This window comes from Chiloscyllium plagiosum, chromosome 5 (genome assembly GCF_004010195.1).
Source record: "Chiloscyllium plagiosum isolate BGI_BamShark_2017 chromosome 5, ASM401019v2, whole genome shotgun sequence".
Taxonomy (NCBI): Eukaryota; Metazoa; Chordata; class Chondrichthyes; order Orectolobiformes; family Hemiscylliidae; genus Chiloscyllium; species Chiloscyllium plagiosum.
In genome coordinates this window covers 99655714-99683179 of record NC_057714.1, presented here as the reverse complement: position 1 = coordinate 99683179, position 27466 = coordinate 99655714, and the positions used below count along the sequence as shown (strand labels likewise).

Below are 27466 nucleotides of genomic sequence, written 5' to 3'. Positions count from 1 at the left end.
TAACAACTGTTGATAGGTCGCTCCTCTGGGGCAGAAACATTTTTCAGGATACTTAATCTGTATTTGAATATTTGAAACAAAATAAAACCTACACATACCCGAATGAAACTTCAAATTAAATATCTAATTTTATGCAAACAATTTAACCTCAGACTTTTCCATTAGAATGGAAAGGAACATTATTGATTTAATTATCAACATATATTAATGACTTGAATAAGAAACTGAATGCACTGCAGCCAAGTTTGCAGATAACACAAAAATAGGTGGTAAAACAAATGGAGAGGATGAGAGTCTGCAAATAAAGAGAGGTTTAAACAAGTGGACAAAAACAAAGCAGTTGGAATATAAAATGGAAAATGCACGATTGTGTACTTCAGGATGAATAGAGGAGTTCAATATTAGTTAAATTGAGAAAAAGTGAGAAAACTATGGGACAAAGGGATTTTGGCATCCCCATCCATGAGTTACAGAAAACTAGTGGGTAAAAGGGAAGGCAAATGGAATGGCTGCTTTTATTTCAAAGAGAATGGAGTATAAAGCAGGCAGGTTTTGCCATAACTATTCAAAAGGGTGGCACAGTAGCAGAATGGTTAGCACTGCTGCCTCACAGCATCAAGGACCCGGGTTCAATTCCTGCCATGAGTAACATTCTGTGTGGAGTTTGCATGCTCTCCCACTGTCCGCACGGGTTTTTTCTGGGTGTTCCAGTTTCCTCCCCCAGTCCAACGATTTGCAGGTTAGGTGGTTTGGCCATGTGCTAAAAAGAAAATTGTCCTGTGGTTGTCCAGAGATGTACAGGATAGGTAGGTTAGCCATGGTAAAAGCATAATGTGGGATGGGATGTTGATCAGAGGGTCAGTGCAGACTGCACTGTAGGGATTCAATGATACAAGGAATTAATCAGCCCACAACTGGCATTTGCCAATTGTTTTGGGTTCCTTACTCAAGAAGGCCGTACAGAGCAAGTTCACTGGGCTGAATCGGATGTGGCAGGACTCTCTTTACAGGGTACTCCTGGAATTTAAAAGAATGAGAGGCAACCTTATTGAGACATTGAAGATTCTTAGGGGCCTTGACAGGCTAGATCCTGAGAAGTACTTTACCCTAGTGGGAAAGTTGAGAATCAGAGGGCATAATTTCAGAATAAGGGTCACACATTTAAGTCAGAGATGAGGAGGAATTTCTTTTCTCAAGGGATAGTGAATTTATGAATTCTTTACTGCAGAGAACTGTCGACACTGGATCATTGAGTATTTTCAAGGCTGAGATGCACAGACTTTTAATCAGCAAACAAGTTAAGGTGAATGGAAATAAGGCAGTAAAGTGGAGTTTAGTGTCATCAGATTAGCATTGATCTCACTAAATTGCACAACAAGTTTGATGGGCTGAATGGTCTACTTCTGCTCCTATGCCTTACAGTCTCCAGGAAACAAAGTGGGATAAAGATGTGAAGATTGGTTCAACATAAAATCACAATGGATAATGAGAATCCAAGGTTTGGATACTAAACAGAGTACAATAGGTTCAACACAGTAAACCTGGAACAAAGTCAAAAAACAGCTGCTGAAAACCTAAAATTAAACAGAAAATGCTGGAAACACTTCACTAGTCTGACAGCAATTGCCAAAAAAAGAGAAAGTGTATCAATTGTAAGGCCATAAGACCACAAAATGCACACTTATGCTTGTGATCACAGCAGGCCTTCTTTTTAAACTGAAACAATGCTGCAGGAATATTTCTCCAACCCTTTTTTTCCATGTTAAAGTAATGTCCACAGTCATGTAATACCAGTAGGGAATGAGAAATCCAGAAGCCTGAACGAATAAATATCTGTGTGAACTGAAAGCTTATACTATGATAGTTTGCAAATAGAAATTTAGTTTTTAAAAATTATTTGCAAATTTAAAGCTAGCATGAGTGAAAGCAATTACAAATCTCCAAGTTGTCATACAATTCTCACTGGTTCCCTGATGCCATTCCTGAAAACATTCATTCACATTCAGCCTGGCACATTCAAGTCTTATATCCCTTTGAAGTCACAGAGCAAAGTGCTCAATTGTTTCAATCTGTTACCAAGAATAAACAGCAATAAAGAAGCACCTTTACTGAACAGGTTGCAGTATCTGAAGTTCACTGCTTTTACAGGGATGCTCAACTCAAAAATAAAAACAAAATAAGCCACCCGAGTAACTGAGTTGAACCTATAGTCAGCACATTTGAATTGAGTTGAAATGTACTGACTAGAACCATATCAAAGAATAGTAAAAGAATTACAACCAAGTGCAACAATGCAGTTGAACACAGCCAACTTTGAACAGTAGCAGAGCTTAAAAAAAAATCAATAATCAAGAACACTGGTTGGATTAGATAGAGCCAAGACATCTAGGACAAAGAGTAGGGCCAAAACAAAGACCACTAATCATGTGTTTAATTCATGAGGCTGACAGACTATTTCAAAATTTGAACTATTTGATATGACTGTATAAATTTTCAATATCCGACCCAGTGTCAGAACATGACAGGAGGCCTTCTAGAAAGGATGATTAGGACCCATTTCCAGGATTACCACCCCCTATTCCCAATAAATTTCTTCAATGTAGGATAAAAGTGCAAGTGGAAAATCTTTACTGGCTCCATTGTGGGGTGAACATTGCAAATTTGCCCATAGTTTGATTGAATAAGACCTGTTCTGTAGGACCTGAAGAAGGGCTTATGCCCGAAACGTCGATTCTTCTGTTCCTTGGATGCTGCCTGACCTGCTGCGCTTTTCCAGCAACACATTTTCAGCTCTGTTCTGTAGGAAGACAAGGCTCACAACCTGTCATCTAGAACCACTGGGAAACCGTAGTTCTGATCGAGGAACCAAAACAGCTCAGTCATTCAATATTACTTTTGAGATATATTGCTCTTCTTACTTTCTCAGGAAGTTTTAATCTGGAAAAACACATCCAGTCAACTGTTCTCACTACTTTGGTTGACACAGCCGACACAATCAACTTGTAGTGGGGAACTGCAAGAACTGCTCAGTTAACAGCTTTATTATTTTTCATTAATGTAACTCTCCTTCAAGATATTTTTTAAAGGCCGGGATCTTTGTTATTAGAATAAGAGGTGTGAGATGGGTAATAACTTTTTTTTTTGTCATCTATAGCATAAATAGCTCAGATCAAACCTTTGAAGTTGCAGGCTGAACAATTTAGTTTCTACAGTAGATTTTCAAATACTGGATTAGCCTGTCAGCTTCATCAATATTATAAAGACTTGCCAATGGCTCATTTGTTCTGTACATTTTAGTTAGTGATTGTGGTTATGGAGGACATTTAGTGGCATTGGAAGTACAATAGGGAAATGAGATATACAAAGAAAGGAGCATGGAAGATATGGAGTGGGAATGGTCTTTGATTATGTTGGCTGCTATCCCGAGGTAGTGGGAAGTGCAGATGGAGTCAGTGGAAGGAAGACTGGTTTTCGTGATGGAGCGGGCTGCATTCAGAACTCTGTATAATACCTTGCGGTCTTTGCTATACCAAAAAGGTACCTTAGGGCAATTTTTTTCACACAGAGTAATGCATACATGGAATGAGCTGCCAGATGACATGCTAGAGGTGGGTACAATTACAACATTTAAAAAACATTTGGACAGGTACATTGCCCTGTCCAAGATCATTGCCTTCTACAAGAACAAAGGCGAGAGAAGCGACTGCAATAATTACAGAGACATCTCTCTCCTCAACACTGTTGGCAAAGCCTTTGCTTGGGTCATCTTGACTCGCTGCAGAAACTGGCAGAACATGTATACCCAGAGTCACAGCACAGCTTCCGAGCGAAAAGGTCAACAGTAGACATGATCTTCTCCCTTCAACTGCAGGAGAAGTGCAGAGAACAGAAAATGCCCCTGTATGTCGCTTTCACCGACCTCACCAAGGCATTCGACTGGTTCAGCAGAGACTGCCTCTTCAAGGTTCTCCTGAAGATCGGCTGCCCACTGAAACTGCTGAGCATGATGGAATCCTTCCACAGTAACAGGAAGGGGACAGTGCAGTTCCACAGCAGCTCTTCTGAGCCCTTCAACATCCACAGCAGCATCAAACAAGGCTACACCTTTGCTCCCACACCCTTTGGGGTTTTTTTAGTTGCCATGCTTCTGAAACATGCTTTTGGCACCGCAACGGAGATTTACCTACGCATTCGTTCAGACAGCAGGCTCTTCAACCTGGCCCGCCTCAGAGCCAAGACAAAAGTATGTGCGGCACTCATCAGGGACATGCTATTTGACAATGATGCTGCAGTTGCAACACACACCCAGCAGGAACCCCAGTTACTGATAGATAGCCTCTCTCAAACTTGCAAGGATTTCTGCCTGACTATCAGTTTTAAGATGAGCGTCCTGGAACAGGACACAGAGGCACCGCCGGTCATCACCATCGACGACTACAAACACAATGTCTTCCATCAGTTTACGTACCTTGGCTCTACCATTACTGGCAACCTCTCCTTGGACAAAGATCAACAAGAGGAATCGGGAAAGCAGCCTCAACATTTGTTCACCTCACAACTTGAGTATGGATAAATACTAAGCTGACAGTGAAAACAAAAATGCCAGTCTACAAAGCCTGCATCATAAGCACACTGCTGTTTGGCAATGAAACATGGACTACATATGCCAGAGAGGAGAAGACTGAACACCTCCCACTTGAGGAGTATCCGCCATATCCTGGGCATACCCTGGCAAGACAGAGCATCCAACGCAGCGGTCCTATTTCGCACTGGCCTTCTTAGCATGTACACTCTGCTCAGGCAGCAGAGACTGAGCTGGTTGAGCCACGTCCACAGCATGGAGGACGGCTGCATCCCAAAGGATATCCTCTATGGCGAGCTTGCATCCGGAAGAGATCCACTGAGCGTCCCCAGCTGTGCTACAAGGATGTTTGCATGAGGGACATGAAGGTGCTTGAAATTGTTACTGAGTCCTGGGAAAGGCTTGCAGTTGAGCGCATGAGATGGAGAAGCACCCTGAACCAACAGTTCAAAACAGGGAAAAAGAAGATGAGCGCTGCAGCAGACAAAAGGGCACAAAGGGAGGAGTGCAGCAGTTCTAGCAGATCAATGACCACCACCAGGACCATCACTCCAGCATTGGTCTCTACAGTGACAAGCGACGTTGCTTCAGGGAAGCAGAAAGACAGAATGAGAATGCAACCCATGATGGTCAGCCGTGACTGAAAGGGGCCTCACTTATTGGACAGGTACACAGAAACGAAAGGTGTCTGGGGTATGGGCCAAATGCAAGCAAATGAGACTAATTCAGTTTAGGAAACCTGGTCAGCATGGACAAGTTGGGTCAAAGGGCCTGTTTCTGTGCTGGACATCTCTATGACTCAATGGCCACATGGATTCAACAGAGAAAGGAAGCCTGGTATTCCAAAAATTATTACTGTCAACAAGGAATTAAATCCTTCAGAAGGAAAGAAAAGCTTGGCCAAATATAATTTAATAATTAGACTCTCAAAGGTAAACCTCAAAATAGGTCCAAATCAGAATTACTGTTCTTTTCCAGATTTATCACACTCAAAATATATAGAATCAGATAAACGTAACCAACAATTGAGTATGGTTCTGTGGAAATTACCTGATTTGAAGATCCAAAATAATTTGTCTACTGTCTATGTTTTCCATATATGTTTTCACCCCATCAATCCGCAGAGGCTGAAAAGAGATGAACAAAGAACTAATAGTTAACAGTCTGGAAAACCCTCCTGAACAGATGATGATCTCAAACTTCGATAAATTATTTTTCACATTTGGAGGAATTTATATTTATACCAACTTGATTTCTTTTAGGGCCTTCAATACAACAAAACATTCTAAAGGGTTTTGTAGGAATAATGTAGCAATTATAACAAGAATCATATGCGATACTGGTTTTGAAACTTTTGGAAATATGAGGAGAGGGGTCTTTTTACATTGTCAACCAATAGAAGGGAACTTGAGCAATTAAGAGCAATCACGACCAAGACAGTTAGAGCTAGATCTCATGATTGAGATCATTTCACACACATCAGGAGGAGAAATGAGCAAGAAATACGAGCTTTGAGCAAATGGAACCGGAGAGAACATTTGTCTTAATGGAAAATGGGAATAGTTAAAAGATAGTTGAACAAATTATCTTACTGACAAAGACATCAAGGATGAAGAGTAGCTGGAAAGAGGGACAGACTGCTCGTTCTGGAAAAAAAAAATTCAAGACAGGCAATTTTCGCTTATGAGGAAGACCCAAGAGTAGTCAATAACTTCGGCAGATAAAGATGCAGCTTTATATAATCCAGTGATATTTGATATGATGGCTAAACCAACAAATGTCCAATAGGCTCAAATATGTACTCCCTGATAGAGCAAAGATCGGGAAATGAACAGGATATATGTTTTAGGAGAATCAGAGCTGAAGATCAGAGAGATGCTGGAGATCAGAGCTGAAAAATGTGTTGCTGGAAAAGCGCAGCAGGTCAGGCAGCATCCAAGGAGGAGGAGAATCGACGTTTCAGGCATAAGCCGATTCGATTCTCCTGCTCCTTGGATGCTGCCTGACCTGCTGCGCTTTTCCAGCAACACATTTTTCAGGATATATGTTTTAATAGAGATAACAGCATTAAGGGTAATGTGATGAAGTGGTTGAGAAAATTACACTGCAGACGGATGGAAGGATTTATAATCTCCATGGGGGAGCTGCAAAGCAAAATATACCAATTTATTGAATGACTGCAAAGTTAATACATTCTCTACAAGATTCCAATATTATGCAACCTGGACACGAACATTAAGTAGAATCTACACAAATTAAGCATGAATTAACAGACAAGTGGTACTTCAAAATGGTAAATGTTAACTTACAGTAGACAATACAACAATGATGCATCTTACACAACCACAGGTACTCACCTCTGATGAGTACCAAAGGCATGTCGCACCTCATATGATTCAAAAGTTCTTTAACGTAGCCTTGTGCATACACAGTCCTCACTTTCCCACTCAATCAATTTAAAACTTGAATTACATTCACAAGCAACTGTTCAGTGACTCCAGAGATGACCATCAATCAAACCTTACACTCTGCAAAACCTCTCTAGCTAGATGCAGAACATTTGGGATGACACATTCTGCAGAGACTTCTTACCCAGCCCTTCATAAAAATATCTTCATGGATTTCATTGGTTGTGGCTAAACCTAGCAGTAATATAATTATCCAATTCACAATTATTGCTCTCATCTAGTCTTCAGCTATTGTCCTATTTACTTGTGTTACTTACACACACACACACACCTTCTTTCTTCTTCCCTCTGCTGCTCTTCTCATGGCCACATAAATATTGGTCTTAACAGCTTTCTTGTTAAGGGCAGAAGTGCCATTAGATTATGGGGGAAGCACTATTTTCACAATTTACCCCTTTTCAACTGTTAAGTAATTTCCAAAACCATGTTTAGATTAATTACAATTCCCTTCACAAGACATTTTTAAAGAAACAGTACATTTTCTTTATCACATTACCTCCAGGTCAAAGGTCAGCACATGCTCCAATAACTAGATAGTTGGAGTTTAAAAGTTTTGGATGAGTTTATTTTCCGGGAGATGGACATTAAATGAATAGAGGATGTGGTGGTGGCAGATGCAAGGAAATAGATGGATGTGACTGTCAGCCATTGAGACCAAGGCAAGACAGAATTTGTGGATACAGCAAGTTTTAGGTGGAATAATTCTGATTAAGGAGAGGAATGTCTATTTGGCTAGGGAGAATTATGGAAAACAGAAGGAAAATAATAAGACTACACTCATTTCCCTCTTTCACATAAGGGCAAATTACGAGTCAAACTGCTTTTTAAAAATTGTTTTTTCCAGTAACCAGCACTCACCTTGTTTCCCATGTCAACCTTTGTAAAGTTGAAAGTACGAAGATGACTGTTTGCTCCCCTCACAGCTGGTTCAATGGTTTCTTTCAACAATTTCTCCACAAATTGGCAGATATAAGGCCACAACTGCTTTACCGTCTAAATGTAATAAAACAAAATAAAGCTTTATAAATTGTGATCAAGATATAAAATGCAAAACTAGCACATTAAGTTTGTAGTGTTACATAGAATTAAAAACCATATTAGCACTATACATCAACGGCAATTCTCTCAAATAAGTATTGATTTAGTTCTGTTTGGCTTCCAATGCATCATACTCAAAAGTGTTTCTTCTTTGAATATTCACCAACTTTTTAAATGAAAGTTGTTATGCTTCTGTTATTACTATATCTGGTAGGATATTCCATGTTCTAACTAATTTCTGCACAAAATCAAAAATGTTGCGTTCCTCATTTAAAGTTGTTGAGTCATTAGACGCAGAAGCAGCATGATTCACTGTTGCAAATTTCAATTCAGCAGTTCATTTCCTTGGCTTTTTCTGACTACAAGTCGGGAAAAATCATATTGAAAGGAACACTTTCTTTCAAATAGCTGTCCTTACGTTTGTGTCTAAAGTATGCATTTTTTCATTTTGATTTGGTGCTTTTTTTGAGTGGGTTTTAGGGCATACAGTCCACACAGCTGCAATGAATTTTCTCTCTCAATATTCTGCACTTAATTAACAATACAGTCGGTCTCTGCATTGTACCTTCTCATGCAATCACAAAGCAAAAGAGGCAGACATGCTTACTGCTGCCTGGATCTTCTGGCATTCCTGCTGCTGGCACCATATTTAAGACCTGTTGCACACCACTCCAGGCACTGAAGTCAGGAACTGGCCCTTATATTGTTGGAACACATGCCACACCCATACCTTCCCAGGACATGGCCCAGCAAGGCTCGCCATCTCCCTTGCTAAAAGGACCGTAAAACACTGGTGGATGGACAGGAATACAGCACTTTACACTGGTAACTTGCAAAAAGCAGCCAAACCCACCAACCTGTAAGGTGATCGCAGCTTGGGTCAATGTAGTTCCAGTAGTGCAGAAAGTCTAATGATCTTGTGTACTGCACAAGCATAAGGCCACTATATTCCCCGTGTAAGGCCTCTGAGCCACTATCATTTTAACTCTGTCACCTACCAAAGCTCATGGATTACAGTTCACTGCTGCTTCCATCAAGTCTGTTCAGCAGCTCTCATCCACGTCATCCTCCAAAACTATTAACTTTTTTGCCTTACCGTGAACATCTCCATATGGCCATAAGACATGGGAGTAGAAATTAGGCCATTCAGCCCATTGAGTCTGCTCTGCCCTTCAATCATGGCTAATACGTTTCTCAACCCCATTCTCCTGCTGTCTCCCCATAACCCTTGATATATGAGAACCTCTCTATCTCAGTCTTAAGTATACCCAATGTCAGAGCCTCCACAGCTTTCTATGGCAATGAATTCCACACATTTACCACTCTCTGCCTGAAGAAGTTTCTTCTTATCTCTGTTTGAAAAGGTCTTCCCTGTACTATAATGCCATACCCTTGGGTCCTAGTCTCTCCTACCAATGGAAACATCTTTCCGACATCTACTCTGACCAGGCCATTCATTATTCTGTATGTTTCAATTAGATCTCTCCTCATCCTTCTAAACTCCATCACATATAAACTCAGAATCCTCAAACGGTCCTCATACATTAAGCTTTTCATTCCTGGAACCATTCTCCTGAACCTCCTCAAAACACGCTCCAGGGCCAGTCCATCCTTCCTGAGGTTATGAAACTGTGCAGAATACTCTAAATGTGGTCTGACCAGAGCCTTCGAGTTTCAGAAGTACTTTCCTGCTTTTATAAAAAAAGTCCTCTCAAAATAAATGCCATAATTGCATTTGCCTTCCTAACTACTGATTCAACCTGCAAGTTTACCTTGACAGAATCCTGGACTAGAACTCCCAAGTCTCTTTGCACCTCAGACTTCTGAATTTTCTCCCTATTTTGAAAATAGTCCATGCTGCTATTCTTCCTAACAAGTGCATGACTTCACACTTTCCCATATTGTATTCCACCTGCCACTTTTTTGCCCACTCTCCTAACCTGTCTAAATCCTTCTGCAGCCTCCCTGCCTCCTGAATGCTACCTGTCCCTCTACCTATTTTTGTATCATCTGCAAACGAAACTAGACTGCCCTCAGTTCCTTCATCTCGATCAATGTAAAAGTGAAAAGTTGTGGTCCCAACACTTGGCCTTGCAGAACACCACTTGTCACTGGCTGCCATCCTGCGAAGGACCCTTTTATCTCCACTCTCTACTTTCTGCCAGACAGCCAAGCTTCAATCCACGTTGGCACCTTGCCTCTGACACCATGGGCCCTCATCTTACTGAGTCACCTCCTGTAAAGCACCTGGTCAAAGGCCTTCTTGAAGTCCAAATAGATAACATCCATCGGCTCTCCTTGGTCTAACTGCTTGTTACTTCTTCAAAGAATTCTAATATATTTGTCAGGCATGACCTCCCCTTGATGAAACCATGCCTCCTTTGCCGTACTTTACCATACACTTTCAAGTAATCAGAATTTCATAATTCACAATAGATTCAAAAATCTTACCCATGACCAAGGTTAGGCTAACCAGCCTGTAATTTTCCACATTTTGCCTTACTCCCTTTTAAACAGGGATGTCATATTAGTGATTTTCCAGTCCTGTGGGACCCTCCCTCACCCTAGAAATTCCTGAAAGATCATCAAACACTTCCGCTATCTCTTCAGCTATCTCCCTTAGAACTCTGGGGTGTAAGTCCATCTCGTCCAGATAATTTATCCACCTTCAGGCCATTCAATTTGTCGAGGACCTTTAGAGGGGGTTTCTGAGGAGTTAGAGTGAGGTAGTCATAGCTCAGGTGCAAGAAAGAGGCAGATGGGTTATAGTCAAGGGACAGAAAGGGAGCCGGCAGGCAGTACAGGGAACTCCAGTAGGCCTCCCTCAATATCAACTATACCGTTCTGGATACTGTTGGGGTGGGTGGACTTACCAGGGGTAAGCCATGAGGTACAGGTCTCTTCGACAGAGCCTGTACCTTTGTTCAAAAGGGAAGGGAGGAGATGAGCAGAGTGTTAGTCATTGGGGACTCCATAGTTAGGGGGACAGATTGGAGGTGCTGTGGGAGCGAGAGAGACTCACAGTTGGTGTATTGCCTCCCAGATGCCAGGTTTCATGGTGTCTCAGATCGCGTTTTCAGGATCCTTGACAGGGAAGGTGTGCAGCCCCAAGTCGTGGTCCACATAGGCACCAACGACATGGGTAGGAAAAGGGGTGCGGATTTAAGGTGGAAATTCAGGGAGCCATGGTGGAAGCTTAGTGCTAGAACAAATAGAGTTGTTATCTCTGGTTTGTTGCCTGTGCCACATTTGAGCGAGGCAAGGAATGGGGTGACAGAAGTTGAACACATGGCTACAGGGCTGGTACAGGATGGAGGGTTTCGGATACCTGGATAATTGGGGCTCTTTCTGGGGTAGGTGGGACCTCTACAACAGGATGGTCTATACCTGAACCAAAAGGGGTACCAATACCCTGGGGGGAAATTTGCTAATGCTATTAGTTTAAACTAATTTAGTAGGGGGATGGAACTCAAACTGGAGTTCCAGTGTCCAGGAAGTTGAAAATAGTGAGGTCAGAAATATGGTTTCAAGGTCGCAAAAGCAGGAAGGTGGTTTGAAGTGTGTCTACTTCAATGCCAGGAGCTTCTGGATTAAAGTGGGAGAATTTGAAGCATGGGTTGGTACCTGGGACTTTGATATTGTAGCCATTTTGAGACATAGATAGAGCAGAGACAGAAATGGTTGCTGCAGGTTCTGGGATATAGATGTTTCAGTAACAACAGAGAAGATGGTAAGAGAGAGGGGGAGGGGTGGCACTGCTAGTCAAGGACAATATTACAGTGGCACAAAGAATGTTTGAGGACCCGCCTACTGAGGTAGCATGGGCTGAGGTTAGAAACAAGAAAGGGGGTCACTCTGTTGGGAATTTTCTATAAGCCTCCAAATAGTTCCAGAGATGTAGAGGAAAGGATAGCAAAGATAATTCTGGATAGGAGCAAGAGTAACAGGGTAGTTGTTATGGGGAACTTCAACTTTCCAAATATTGACTGGAAATACTAAAGTTAGAGTACTTTCGATAGGTCAGTTTTTGTCCAATGTGTGCAGGGTGGTTTCCTGACAATATTTAGACAAGCGAACAAGGGGCGAAGCCACATTGGATTTGGTACTGGGTACTGAACCTGGCCAGATGTTAGATTTGGAGGTAGGTGAGCACTTTGGTGATAGTGACCACAATTCGGTTATACTTACTTTAGCAATGGAAAGGGATAGGCATATAACGCAGGGCAAGAGTTATTCTTGGGGGAAAGGCAATTATGATGCAATTACAAGATTTAGGATGCATAGGATGGGGAAGGAAACTGCCGAGATGGGCACAATTGAAATGTGGAGCTTATTCAAGTTACAGCTACACTGTGTCCTTTGTAAATATGTACCTGTCAGATAGGGAGGAATTAGCTGGAAATGTGTTGCTGGAAAAGCGCAGCAGGTCAGGCAGCATCCAGGGAACAGGAGAATCGACGTTTCGGGCATAAGCCCTTCTTCAGGAACCATTCCTGAAGAAGGGCTTATGCCCGATTCTCCTGTTCCCTGGATGCTGCCTGACCTGCTGCGCTTTTCCAGCAACACATTTCCAGCTCTGATCTCCAGCATCTGCAGACCTCACTTTCTCCCCATAGGGAGGAATTAGTCAAGCGAGGGAGTCATGGCTTACTAAAGAAGTTGAATGTCTTGTCAAGAGGAAGGTGGCAGCTTATGTTAGGATGAGACATAAATGCTCAGCTAGAGAGTTACAAGTTAGCCTGGAGAGACCAAAGGAGAGAGCCAAGAAGAGCCAGGAAGGGACACAAGAAGTCGTTGGCAGATAGGATTAAGGAAAACCCTAAAGCTTTCTATCGATATAACAGTAATAAAAGAATGACTAGAGAAAGATTAGGGCCAATCAACTATAGTAATGGGAAGTTGTGTGTGCAGTCCAAGGAGATAGGGGAAGCACTAAATGAATATTTTTCATCGGTATTCACATTGGAAAAAGACAATGTTGTCGAGGAGAATACAGAGATACCAGCTATTAGAGTAGACGGGATTGAGGTACACAACGAGGCGGCGTTAGCAATTCTGGAAAGTGTGAAAATAAGTAAGTCTCCTGGGCCAGATGGGATTTATCCTAGGATTCTTTGGGAAGCCAGGAAGGAGACTGCTGAGCCTTTGGTTTTGATCGTTACATTGTCATTGTCCACAGGAATGGTGCCAGAAGACTGGAGGATAGCAAATATTGTCCCCTTATTCAAGAAAGGGAGTGGAGACAACCCTGGTAATTATAGACCAGTGAGCCTTAACTTCGGTTTGGATTAGATTCCCTACAGTGTGGAAACATGCCCTTCAGCCCAACAGGTCCACACCGACCTCCGAAGAGCAACCCACCCAGTCCCATTCCCCCTACATTTACCCCTGACTAATGCACCTAGTACTATCGGCAATTTAGCATGGCCAATTCACCAACCTGCACATCTTTGGACTGTGGGAAGAAACCGGAGCACCCGGAGGAAACCCACACAGACACTGGGAGAATGTGCAAACTCCACAGACAGTTGCCTGAGGCGGGAATTGAACCCGGGTCCCTGGTGCTGTGAGGCAGCAGTGCTAACCACTGAGCCACCGTGCCAGATATGGGTAAAGTGTTGGAAAGCATTATGAGAGATAGGATTTATAATCATCTAGAGGAGGAATAAGTTGATTAAGGATAGTTAACACTTTTGTGAAAGATAGGTCGTACCTCACAAACTTTACTGGGTTCTTTGAGATGTGACCAAATAGGTGGATGAAGGTAAAGAAGTTGATGCGGTGTCTATGAATTTCAGTAAGGCATTTGATAAGGTTCTCCACGGTAGGCTTTTGCACAAAATTTGGAGGCATGGGATCGAGGGTGATTTAGCGGTTTGGATCAGAAATTCGCTAGCTGAGGGTGGTGGATGATTGGAAATGCTCATCCTGGAGTTTAGTTATTAGTGGTGTACCACAAGGATCTGTTTTAGGGCCACTGGTGTTTGTCATTTTTATAAATGATCTATAGGAGGATGGGTTAATAAATTTGCAGATGACACGAAGGTTGGTGGAATTGTGGATAGTGCTGAAGGATGTTGCAGGTTACAGAGGGACATAGATAAGCTGAAGAGCTGGGCTGAGAGGTGGCAAGTAGGAGTTTAATATGGAAAAGTGTGAGGCGATTCACTTTGGAAGGAGCTGTACTGGGCCATTAGAAAGATTCTTGGTAGTGTGGATGAGCAGAGAGATCTGTGTCCATGTACATAGATCCCTCAAAGTTAATAACCGTATTAACTCAGGTGGCAAGGAGGCAGACGGTATGTTAGCTTTTATTGGTTGAGGGATTGAGTTTTGGATCCACGAGGTCATGTTGCAGCTGTACAAAGCTCTGGTGCAACTGTATTTGGAGTACTGTGTATAGTTCTGGTCACCGCACTAGCGGAAGGATGTGGAAACTCTGCATAGGGTTCAGAGGAGATGAACCTCGTAGGATGTTGCCTGGTATGTAGGGATGGACTTTGCGGAAAGGCTGAGAGACTTGAGGCTGTCTTCGTTCAAGAGGAGGTGGTTGAGACATAAGATAATCAGAGGGTTAGATAGGGTGGACAGTGAGAACCTTTTTCCTCAGATGGCGATGGCTAGCACGAGGGGATATAGCTTTAAATTGAGGGGTGATAGGTATAGGACAGACGACAGAGGTAGTTTCTTTACCCAAAGTAGTAAGGGCATGGAACGCACTACCTGCAACAGTAGTGGATTTGCCAAATTTAAAAGACAGTTAAATGGTCATTGGATAAACATGTGGATGGAAATGGAATAGTGAATGTTAGTTGGGCTTCAGATTGGGTCCACATGTCGGCACAACATAAAGGGCCGAACGACCTGTACTGCGCTGTGATGTTCTATGTTATCCTTGATGATGACCACCATACTTAGCTCTGCCATGACTCCCTTGAATTTTGGGAAATTACTCACGTCTTCCACCGTGAAGACTGACACGAAGCAACTATTCAACTGCTCAGCAATTTCCTTGGTGCACACTACTATCTCTCCAGCATCATTTTCCAGCAGCCCAATGCCCACTTTTGCCCTTTATATATCTAAAAAAACTCTTATAGTCTTCTTTTATATTACTGATTGGTTTCCCTCATATTTAATCTTCTCCTTCATCTGTTTGTTGCCCTCTGTTGGTTTTTGTAAACTTCCCAATCCTCTGGTTTCCCACTGCCCTATGCCACATTATATGCTTTCTTTTTTGCATTTATGCTATCCCTGACTTCCCTGGTCAGTCATGGTTGCCTCATCTTCCCTATACCATGCTTCCTTTTTCCTTGGGGTGAATCTCTGCTATGTCTCCAGAATTACTCCCAGAAACTCTTGCCGTAGCTGTTCCACTGTCTTTCCAGCTAGGCTCCTCTCCCAGTCAATTCTACCCAGCTCTTCCTTCAGACCTCTGTAGTTGCCTTTATTCAGCTATAATACCATTATCTCTGATTCTAATCTTCTCCCTCTCAAACTGCAGACTAAATTCAATCATATTACGATCACTGTCTCTGGAGGGTTCCTTTACCTTAAGCTCTCTTATCAAGTCTGCCTCATTACACGATATTAAACCCAGTATTGTCCGTTTCCTAGTGGGGTTCACCACAAGCTGTTCCAAAAAGCCATCTCAGAGGTATTCCACAAACTGCTTTTCTTGCAATCCGTTGCCAACCTGATTTTCCCAGTCCACTTGCACATTGAAATACCTAGTGATTACTGTAACTTTGCTTTTCCTACACATCTTTTCTCCTTCCTGGTGGATCTTGCGCCCCTGTATATGACTACTATTAGGAAGCCTGTACATAACTTCAACTATTTTTATTCAAAACTTTTGCAGTTCCTAAATTCTACCCACTCAGATTCTCCACCATCTGACGCTACTTTATTTCTATTTAATTTAATTTCTTACTAATAAGGCAACCCCACCCCCTCTGCCCACCTGCCTATCTTTTCAATAGGATGTATATCTTTGAATATTCAGCTCTCAATTCTGATCCCCTTATAGCCACGTCTCCGTGATGCCCACCACATCATACCTGCCAATATAGATCTACGCAACAAGCTCATTTACCTTATCCCTTACACTGCTTGCACTCAGACATAACACCTTGATCCTGTATTAAACATCCCTCTTCTCACTGTCATTCATTTGTCCAGTTTGCTTGAGGTTTGATTGCTAACCCTTTCCAAACACTGTCCTATTTGTGTCTGTGCTGGAGATTTTCATAACCTAGCCTGAATTCTACACTCTTACCTCCTTCTTTAGTTTCTCCTATGAGCCTTTCCCCCCAGCTATTTAAGTTTAAAGCCCTGTTTACAGCCATAGTTATGCAATTCACAGACTCTGGTTCCAGCTCGGTTCAGATGAAGACCATCACATTGGAATAGGGTTCTTCTTCCCTAGTACTGGTGCCAATGTCCCATTTCTCATACACCAATCTTTAAGCAGGTAAATGCGTGGCTCAATCTTACTGATCTTGTGCCAATTAGTTCATGGCTGAGGTGGTAATCTAGAGAGAACCACCTTTTTGGCTCTGCTTTTTAAAATTGAGCTCCTAGCTGTTTGTACTCCCCTAGCAGAACCTCTATCCTTGTTTCAACTAGGTCGCTGGTACCTACATGGACCACAACCCACTGAATCTTTACACTCCCATTCAAAGTTCTTCTGCAGCCCAGATGAGATATCCTGAACCTGAGCACCAGGCAGGCAACACAATCTTCAGGACTCTCAATTCTGGTCACAGAACAGTATCTACGCCTCTAACTGTATTATTCCCAATTACAACAACATTTCTCTTCTCTCCCTCCACTTGAATGTTAACGTGCACCACAGTGCTGTGGTCAGTCAGTTCACCCTCCCTGCAGTCCCCATTCCCATCCACACAGGGAGTAAAACTCTTGAACCTGTTGGACAACGACAGAGGCTTAGGCTCCTACTTCCTGGATCCCTCGACCTGCCTCAGTCACAGCCACACCCTGCTGTCCTTGACCACTGGCTGAATTCGAGTTAGTTAGTTTAAGAGGTGTGACTGTTTCCAGAAGCACAGCGTCCAGGTAAGTGTCCCCCTCCCTCATGTGTCACTATGTTTGAAACTCACATTCCAGCTCATCGACTCTGAGTCGGTGTTCTTCCAGCAACCAACATTTACCGCAGTCACTGGGAACCACAATGGGGTCCACCAGCTCCCACATCATGCAGAAACACATCACCTGACCCTCCATCCATCCAATTTTGAACTTGGTTTTATTATCTTTTCTGCTCCTGCATCATCACTATCTGGTCTTCCATTCACTTCCATCATACTCAATCCCTCCCTTTGTCTCAGTCCAAGAAAAACTGGCCCACTGATGACTCCACGGTATCCTGACTGATACATCTGTAATCTGCACACCTATAACATATAACCTTTTGGAGGCCATGGCCCAATCACTAGACTGCAAACACAGATCTTGGACTCTTATCAGACCAGCACCTAACTGACCATGGCTAATCACCTGGACTAGAATCAGAGTAACCATATGACTAACTATTAACACTGTCTGACATAGACCCTTCGACTCCACAGGGACTGCTCCTTTTTGACCTTCATACCCCCACAGTCATTTAGTTCAGGTTTGTGCAGTTTATGCCATGTAAGTTGCTGACAAATGTTTGGTGTGTGAGACCGATGTGACTTCATGCCACAGATCAACTTCTACCCCTTGACTATCCAGGGTTCCTACCATGATAAGCTTCCTGCTTCTCTGATGACACTAAAAAGCAATTCAAGACACTGAGGCTGGCATCCTCCAAGTAGGTGCAAAGTGAGCGAACACCAAGAAATAAAGCTATTAGTTATATGATTCATCCTGCTTAAATGCAGGAGATGCTTATGTGTTCCTGCATGTAAAGCAAATTGGTCTTTGCAAGTCAGTGTCCCTTAGTCCAACGCCAAGACACAAAGTGACCTTCAAGTTGGACTGACAGCAGGGCAAGATGATGAGATGGGGCCATTGTTTGTTGTTCCAACAAGTACTCAACCTCTCCTCATTAGACAGCCCTTCCAGACTGGGTATGATCCTAGTGAATGTTCTCTGGATTGCCTGCAATGCTGGCAGTATATCTTTCTTTCAGCTAAGTGGCCAAAAACTGTCCACAGTATTCCGGTTCTGGTCAGACCAGATCCTTGTACTGTTTAAGCAAACCTTCCCAACGTTTATATTCCACTCCCTTTGAAATAAAGGCCAACAGTCCATTTGCCTTCCCTGTTACTCCTGAAATTAGATGCCAGCTTCTTGTGATTCACAGAAGAAGAATATGGAGTAAGCCACTTATGGCCAAAATGTAGAGAAACGTCTTCATCCAAAAAGACTGGCGAGTCTGAGAAACTCTCTACCATAGAAAGCATTTGAGGCCAAAAAAAGAGTGAAGACTTTCAAGAAAGGTTAGCTCTTAGGGATCAAAGGGCTAACAGGGTACTGAGTTACATGATCAGCCATGAACACGTTGAATAGTGGAGTAGGTTTGAATGGACAAAATGGCCTAAAGTCTTCTCCTATTTTCTAATGTTTCTGGGAGAAGAATCCAACAATCTAACTATGCTTAGAAAACGAAATGACCACAGCTCAGACTTGAAAAGATGATGTCTTGGACTTTATTCCCTAGTTTCCACAAAATGAAACATCCTCCCGAATCTCTGCTAAGTACCTTCAGGATCATATCTGTTACAGTAAGATCACTTTCCATTCTTCTGAAATGAAGTGGGTATGGGTCTAATACGTTCAGCCTTTATGCATACAATAAGCATACCATCTCAGCAATGAGGAGAAAGTGAGGACTGCAGATGCTGGAGATCGGAGCTGAAAAATGTGTTGCTGGAAAAGCGCAGCAGGTCAGGCAGCATCAAAGGAGCAGGAGAATCGACGTTTCGGACATAAGCCCTTCTTCAGGAATGAGGAGGGTGTGCCAAGCAGGCTAAGATAAAAGGTAGGGGGGAGGGATTTGGGGGAAGGGGCGTTGGAAAGGCGATAGGTGGAAGGAGGGTAAGGTGAGGGTGATAGGCCGGGGCAAGGACCTGTATGTCCTTGGCGGAGTGGGAGGAGGAGTTAAAGTGTTCAGCCACGGGGCGGTTGGGTTGTTGGTGTGGGTGTCCCAGAGGTGTTCTCTGAAACGTTCACGCCTAGGAACCCTCCAACCACAAGGGATGAATGCAATCTTCTTCCCGACCTCTCCGCTCCCACCCCCTCTCCGGCCTATCACCCTCACCTTAACCTCCTTCCACCTATCGCATTCCCAATGCCCCTCCCCCAAGTCCGTCCTCCCTACCTTTTATCTTAGCCTGCTTGGCACACCCTCCTCATTCCTGAAGAAGGGCTTATGCCCGAAACGTCGATTCTCCTGCTCCTCGGATGCTGCCTGACCTGCTGCGCTTTTCCAGCAAAACATTTTTCATCTCAGCAATGAATCAAATCAATCTTCTCCGAACTGTGTCTTACATTATTATATCTTTCCAACTAAGGAGACCAAAACTGCAAAGTACACCAGATGTAGTATCACCAAGGCCCTATACAGGTGCAGCAAAATCTCCCTCCCTATATATTCCATTCTGTTGCAATATGTAACAATGTTGCAGTTGCCTTCTTAATTATTTGCATTTACAGAACAGAGATTTTTTCACCTTCTCAATTGGAGAGATATGGTGTAGTATAGGAAAAGGTGGCTTTTGAAACAGATACCAAGCTTACAAACCAGAAGTGTTAGTGAATATCGGAACTGCAGTAAATCATTCAGCCCCTCAAGCCTGTTCCACCATTCAATGATATCATGGCTGATCTATGGCCTGACTGCATATTCCTGCCTTTGGCCCACATCCCTTAATATGTTTGCTTAACGCATGTATATCACAGATTTAAAGATTTCTAAAACTATGTAACAGAAATATATATTTAATCAAAGTTGGTCCCAAAACATTGTATCAGTAATTAATTCCAGGTTTTTTTTGGATTGCATTTATACAAAAGTACTTTCCTCAAGAAAAACAATCAAGTTGAAGTACCTTATTTAGCCATTCCACCCGCTCCACATCTGGGAAGTGAACCTGAAACAAGAAAACGAACATCAGAATAAATCAGCAAAAAAGTCAGCAGAACATACATACTGGGTCAGGGAGATTGTATGGGATCAAATAAGTAAAAGAATAAGGAACATTTTAGCTCCAAGTGAATAACTGAACACTGAACCTTTGCTCAGAGCTTCTATTTAAGAAACGGCTTTTCATGTCTGCAAATAATACTGAGAATATTCACAACCCTCAGGAACTTCAATATGTCAAATTTCTGCAAATGTTTGACCTTCGCTTTATTGCAAAAGTAGTAAAGTTAGTCCTCAATTTATTCTTGAGTCTTTATTCATTTGTGACATGGTGCCAAAATACTGAACTCTGTTCCTAATAAATGGCAAGTACAGGAAAGAATTTCTTTCCTTCATTGACAAGATTGATGTATCACTACAAAGACTGGCAATTAATCAACATCTTTAATGCCTGAGACAGGCAAAGCCTTCTACTTTCTTCAACCACATCAGTTTGCAAGTAAAGGGTCTCCAGCTGCAGTCAGCTGGATTTTGACCCAGCAACCATGTCGGAACAGTGATATAGGTATGTAATTGGGAAGTGTAGTTTTAGCCACAAAATTTATTTAGCTCGTCTGATTAAAGTTCTCGTCAGTGGCAACCCTCAGAACATTGATGTTGAGAGAATTCAACAATGGTGAAACCATTAAATGTTCCAGGACGTAGTTTGCTCTCTTGGAGACAGTCTTTGCCTGTGAACTGCTACACTTACTTGCTACAAATCATAAACAAAATCTTGAAGTTATCCAGGGCAAGTTGCATGTCAGCACAGCCAGCTTCATTTTCTGTTGAGTCACAAGTTGCAAATAGCACTGAACAGTGTGCAATCTGTAAATCACCTGACTTCTGATCTTATGACAGATGGCTGGTCATTGATGAAGACTTTAAAGGTGGAGGGGCAGGACACTGCCTGAGGAGCTCCTGAAACAATGCCCTTAGAATTCCAGCAATTTCAGTCCTAACAACCACAACCACAACCACATTCTTTTGTGTTAAGTAGGTTTCCAGCCAGTGGAAATATTTCCACACCAAAAAATTTGTTGACCGGCTAAGAATTTTCTGGAGCTCCATGGTATTACACCCATTAAAAGAACAATTTAATAGAATAGAATTATTTATGGTCATTTGTACTTTTATTGCAAAATAGTATGCAAAGCATATAAAGAGTTATCATTCTCATCTAACATCAGATTCTTTGTCAATCCTCAGTGCTGCAAGGGAGTTCTAAAACAGAGTGATTCTGCCAAAAACCAAAATGAAGAGTCACTGAACAACTGAGAATAGCTGCGTGATAGCATCTCAATAGATGTTGGTTACATCTTCCAAAGCCTTACACAGTAACCAGAAAGATTGGTTTGGCCTGGTTTCTTGTGGACAGGGCATAAATTGGCACAGTGGTAGTATCACTGGATCAGTATCATCCAAGCTAATGCTCTGCAGACATTAGTTCAAGCAAATAATGGAAATTCAGTTAATAAAAATTTGCAATTGAAAGTGGTCTCAAGATGGTGACCATGACAACCATCCATGTGCCCAACATTCATCGTCAGAAAAAATAAATCTGGTTCATAAATGGCCTTTAGCAAAATTAACCTGCCATCCTTATTGAGCATTGCCGGATGGGAGTACAGATCCATAGACTCTTGACTGCCCTCAGAAATGGCCCAGCAAGTCACTCATTTTGAAGGTGATCAGGGATGAGTAACAAATGCCAGCGGTCCAGATCCAGGAATGTGTGTTAAGGGATGCACGAAAGCTTGGGGCAGCTGCCACCAAGGCGCCATGGGGAAAGACCACCATCTAAGGTTTTTCTGCCAAAGTTAAATGGGCGTCCATTCAGTTATTGGACACCTTGGTGCCTCAAATGCATGTAAACAGGTCTTCTACAACTAAGAGATGCCTTTGGTTTGCTTGTTGGATAGAATCAAACTCCAATATTTGGTGGTTTCTTTTTATGCTACTATACAGAACCGAACTGATTAATGAATATGCAAAAAAGATATTTTTATGAATAAAGTATATTTTTGAAATTTAAAAGAAGTGCCAGTGATCCCACATCTCATGAAGGAAGTTAAAAAAATTTGGTTCCTATATTTAAAAATTATTTTTTGCTTTAACCAACAATGAATGCTGGAAGTACAGGATTAATATCAGAGATGTAGACAAACAACGTCAGTAAGATCTGATCCGATGTGGATGAGATTCTAATCAAGCACCTTAAACACTCAGCCATGACAAGATCTCATGTGCATAAGGGGGCCAGAGCAACAACGAATCACTAGATTGATCCATGGTATAAGGTATGGATAAAAATGGGATTATATTCTCCAAAATTTTAAAGAATGAAAGGTCAAAATCTCAGCTCAAACCATGAGCCAATATCCAGTGTAACAATTTTATTTTTCACAAATACAGGGTCTAGTTGTTTGTCCTCTTTGAAATAGGATTGACTTTTTTTATTCATTCATTCATTCTTGAGATGTGGACATTATTGGCTCAGTCAGCATTTATTGTCATTGCTAATCGCCCAGTGGGTAGTAAAAGTCAGTCATGTTGCTATGGGTCTGGCGTCACACTTCCCTAAAGGACACTAATGAAACAGATACATTGTTGCCATCAAGCTAGCTTTTCATACCAGATTTCTTGAATTTGAATTCAAATTTCATGACCTACTATGGTGGGATGCAAAACCACGCACTAGCCTGGTGCTCTGTATTACTAAACCAGTGACATTACCACTATGCTGGAGAATCAGTTTAGCTCAGTCGGCTGGATTGTTAGTTTGCAGAGCAGTGGAATGTCAACAGCGTGGGTTTAATTCCCATCTCCGGTTTGAGGATACCATGAAGGACTCTCCTTCTCAACCTCTTCCCTCACCTGAGGTCTGGTGGCCCTCAGGTTAAATCACCACCAGTTGCTTCTAATGAGAGATCAGCCCCTATGGTCTGGTAAAACTGTGGCGACACAACCAAACCACTATGCCAAGTGCAAAAGATAATCATTTACCTTCTACTGAATATCAATGGACATTAACTTGCATCTGAAACCCATTCTCAGCTCCTGAAGTCAACTTATTGCAAAACTCAGCAGAAACCTGGTGGCAATTTGCAGATTAGATTAATAGAAAGGTTGTAACACTTGACATTTGAAAACAAAAGGCTTAAAAAGTTCTTCTGAAGAAGACTCCCACTCAGATTTCAAATCTTGGAGTCTGCCAGAAAACAAGTGGAACTACCTGATAAAACACCATGACTGAATGTCAACAAGACCTGTTGACCAGTCTTCTTTTTGGAGAAACCATGGAGTTTTTTTAAAATTCACGGATGCGGTATGGCTGGTTGCCCTTATCCAAGTTGCCCTTAAAAATGTCGTAATGAGCTGCCTTCCTGAATCACTGCAGTCCATCTGCTATGGGTTACCCAAAATGAAGAAGTGAGAGAAGGAATTCCAGTATTTTGACCCAAAGATGCTGAAGAAACAGTGATATACTTCGAAGTTAGGATAGCGAATGGCTTGGAAGGCAACTCATCAGTGCAGTTATTCCCACATTTCTGCTGCCTTTGTCCTTTCAGATTGTAGTGATTGTGAGTTTGGAAGATGCTATCGAAGGATCTTTGGTAAATTTCTGCAGTGCATCTTTTTGATAGTACACACTGCTGTTGCTGAACGTTGGCGGTGGAGTGATGGATCATAGAATCATACAGTAAGCAAATTCTTTGGCCCATCGAGTCTGCACTAAAAACTGAGCCAAATCTAAATTAATGTCACTTTCCAGCAAGTGGCCCATAGCCTTGAACGTTATGGCAATTCAAGTGCTCATTCAAGTATTGTTTGAAAGGTTGAGAGATTTCCTGCCAAAATTACCCTCCCAGGCCATGCATTCCAGATTCCCACCACCCTCTGGGTTTAAAAATAAACTTTTCCTCACATCTCCTCGAAACTTTTTGCTCTTTAGCTGAAATCTATGCCCCTGATCTCTGATCCCTTCTTTAAGGGGAAAATGGTTTTTTATTGTTTGGCTTATCTGTGCCCCTCAATTTTATACATCTCAATCATGTTCCTTCTCAGCCCGAGTGTGCCCAATCTCTCCTCTTAACCAAAACCTCTTAGCCCTGGCAACATCCTAATAAATCTCCTCTGCACCCTTTCCAATGCAGCCACATGCCTTTTATAATGTGGATTCCAGACTGCACACAATACTGTAGCTGCAGCCTAATCAATGTTTTTGACATTTCTAGCATAATCTTTCTACTGTTAAATTCTATGCCTTGGCTAATGAAGGCAAGTACATTACATGTTTCTTAACCACTTTATCCTCCTGCTCTGGTTCCTTGAGGGACTGGTATACAGTTCCCTCAGTTATTCGGTGCTCCACAGTCCTACCATTCATCATGGTATTTCCTCACCTTGTTTGTAGTGCCCAAATAGATCACCTCATGTTTATCTAGTTGAATTCCATTTGGCGCATCTGACTGTCTCTATTCTCCTGTAATCTAAGGCTATATTCCTCATTATTTAATACCCAGAGTAGAGAGGATGCTGCTGGAAAGGCAGCATCTGAGGAGCAGGAGAATCATGTTTCAGACATAAGGCCTTCATCAGGAATGAGTGAGAGGAGGAGAAGAACCTCTTCAAGGTAGGCATCCTTGGAAGAGGCTTCACAGCAGGGTTGAAATCAACGAGGAGAAAGTGAGGACTGCAGATGCTGGAGATCAGAGTCAAGTTTGTGATGCTGGAAAGACGCAGGTCAGGCAGCATCCAAGGAGCAGGAGAATCGACATTTTGGGCATTCCTGATGAAGGGCTTATGCCCGAAACATTGATTCTCCTGCTCCGTGGATGCTGACCACACTGTCGACTCTGGTCTCCAGCATCTGCAGTCCTCACTTTCTCCTACTATTTAACACCCAACCAATTTTTGTATCATCTGCAAACTTAATAGTCAACCCTCTGAAATCCAAGTTTAATTCACTTACATAATCCACAAACAGCAAGGCACCTTTCATCACCCCTCTCATTCCTGTTGCACAGCCAATTCTGGGTGCAATTTGCAAAATTTCCTTGAATCCCATGGTTCTTACATTTACTTTCAGTATCCCTTGCAGGACCTTATGAAAAGCGTGGAAGTCCAAGTTGACTACATCAAATTGCATTCATTGTTACACTTGGATAACTCTTTGAAAAATTCAATTAAGCTGATCAGACATGACCTCCCCTTAACAAAACCATGCTGACTGTTCTTGATGAATCCCTGCCTCGCCAAACACCGATTCGGTCCGTGAGAATTGTTTCCAATAGTTACTCCACCACTGAGATTAGACTGACTAGCTTGTAGTTTCCTGGTTTATCCCTTGGTCCTTTATTGAATAATGGTGGCACACTAGCCATCCACCAGTCCTCCTTCTATGGTCAAACAATTTGTTTGAGATGGTAGTCACGTGGCAAGTATTGGCCAGGACACCAGAAAGAATTCCATGTAACCTCATATCCACTTAAAGAGGCAAACAGTTTGATAGTGAATCCAACAACATAGCACTCTGAATGTACACTCACGTCCATGGAATAAAATGGACTTGCAACCTTCTGATTCAAAATACTCCAATTGCTACGACTGAACAACGGTTAAATTATTAAACATTTACTATTACAGAATAAACAGAGAGGTAAGGTATGTGGATTCAGGTTGGTGTATTGTTTATGCTGGAGATCAAAGATATCTTCTGAATTGTTAAAAAATAATTTTCAATGTCACCAACTCTGTACAGACAAAAAACATGCAGCTAAAATGACAACTCAAAACTATTTACTGAGACATTAGCTCTTCAGCTTGTTGCTTCTTCAATGATTTGCCTGCGGTGCTGCAGTCTCAGATTTGGACAGCAGTGCGAGAGGAAAAGCTGATCTTGCCCCTGCAACATGCTGCACAAGTGGACCATTCCGGGAGCTTGCCCACACATACTCTGGCAAAACCAACTGGGGATTTTGTTAACAATTTTGCCTGGTGTTTGTTCTCCGAAAACTAAAGGTTACCTTGCTATTAACAACTTCAACCTCTTTGCATTTTGTTCAATAGGATGGGCAAGTAAAATAGTCATGAACAACTATCAGCAACAGCAACGTGCAGGCTATTTCGCTCTTCAAAGATTATATTCATCAAATCACATGACTCTCACAGGACTTGAGAGTCAAAAAAAAACTATGGATCAGACTTCAAACAAAGATTCCTGGAGCCTATTCAGATCAATAAAAAGTCAGCCTACATTCTGAATATTTCATACAGTCAAATGCTGCAGACCAAAAAAAAACAATAAATTTGTCTAATGTCTTTCTGCATTCTGTCCAGCAATATTGTAACGTAAAATGATTTGAAGGCTGTGAACAGTTTTTGAATTTGGTTTTAAAGGAAAAGTGGGGTATTTTAATCCTATCCACTCCAGCATATACCAGGGGAGGGGGGGAGGGGGGTTGGTGAAGTGGGGATGGTGAAGACAGGTAGGGGGCAGACCTGGTTGGTCAACACCACCACACCCACTCCAGTTACTGGCCCCGCCCCCACTCCCAGCAAAGGACTCACCTTCAACCCCCTCCGCCCATGCATCAATGAATTTAATACATGCAGTGATGTCAAACACTTCTTCTACCACCTCCGCCTCAGAGCTTACTTTCACAATCAGGACTCCCACCCACCTTCCGAGGACCCCTTCGCCTACCTCCAACATACTGCATCCACCTGGACACCCGCGATGGCCTATTACCGGCCCTGGACCTCTTCATTGCCAACTGCCGCTGGGACATTAACCGCCTCAATCTGTCTAACCCCCTCCCCCTCTCCAACCTCTCACCCTCACAACGCGCAGCCCTCCAATCCCTCTGCTCCAATTCCAACCTCACCATGAAGCCAGCAGATAAAGGGGGCACAGAGGTAGTCTGGCGCACTGAACTCTTCACCGCTGAAGCCAAACGCCAACTTAAGGACACCTCTTCCTACCGCCCCCTCGACCATGAACCCCCCCAACACCAAACCATCATCTCCCAGACTATACAGAACCTCATCACCTCAGGAGATCTCCCACCCACAGCTTCCAACCTCATAGTCTGGGAACCCCGCACTGCCCGGTTCTACCTCCTTCCCAAGATCCACAAGCCTGACCACCCTGGCCGACCCATTGTCTCAGCATGCTCCTGCCCCACTGAACTCACCCCTACCTACCTCGACACTGTCCTATCCCACCTAGTCCAGGAACTC

The 27466-nt window shown here is 42.6% G+C and overlaps 1 protein-coding gene across 4 annotated transcripts in view; it reads right to left on the bottom strand.

Moving 5' to 3' along the window:
- Positions 1 to 27466, bottom strand: part of esyt2b (extended synaptotagmin-like protein 2b) — a 223357-nt gene that overhangs the window by 128035 nt on the left and 67856 nt on the right. For all 4 annotated transcript variants that reach the window (XM_043690689.1, XM_043690690.1, XM_043690691.1 and 1 more), the window contains exons 2-4: positions 20148 to 20189; positions 7909 to 8043; positions 5633 to 5709 (exon numbers count right to left, since the gene is read on the bottom strand). In XM_043690689.1, coding sequence (XP_043546624.1) covers positions 5633 to 5709; positions 7909 to 8043; positions 20148 to 20189 — 254 coding nt within the window. The remainder of the gene's footprint in view (positions 1 to 5632; positions 5710 to 7908; positions 8044 to 20147; positions 20190 to 27466) is intronic.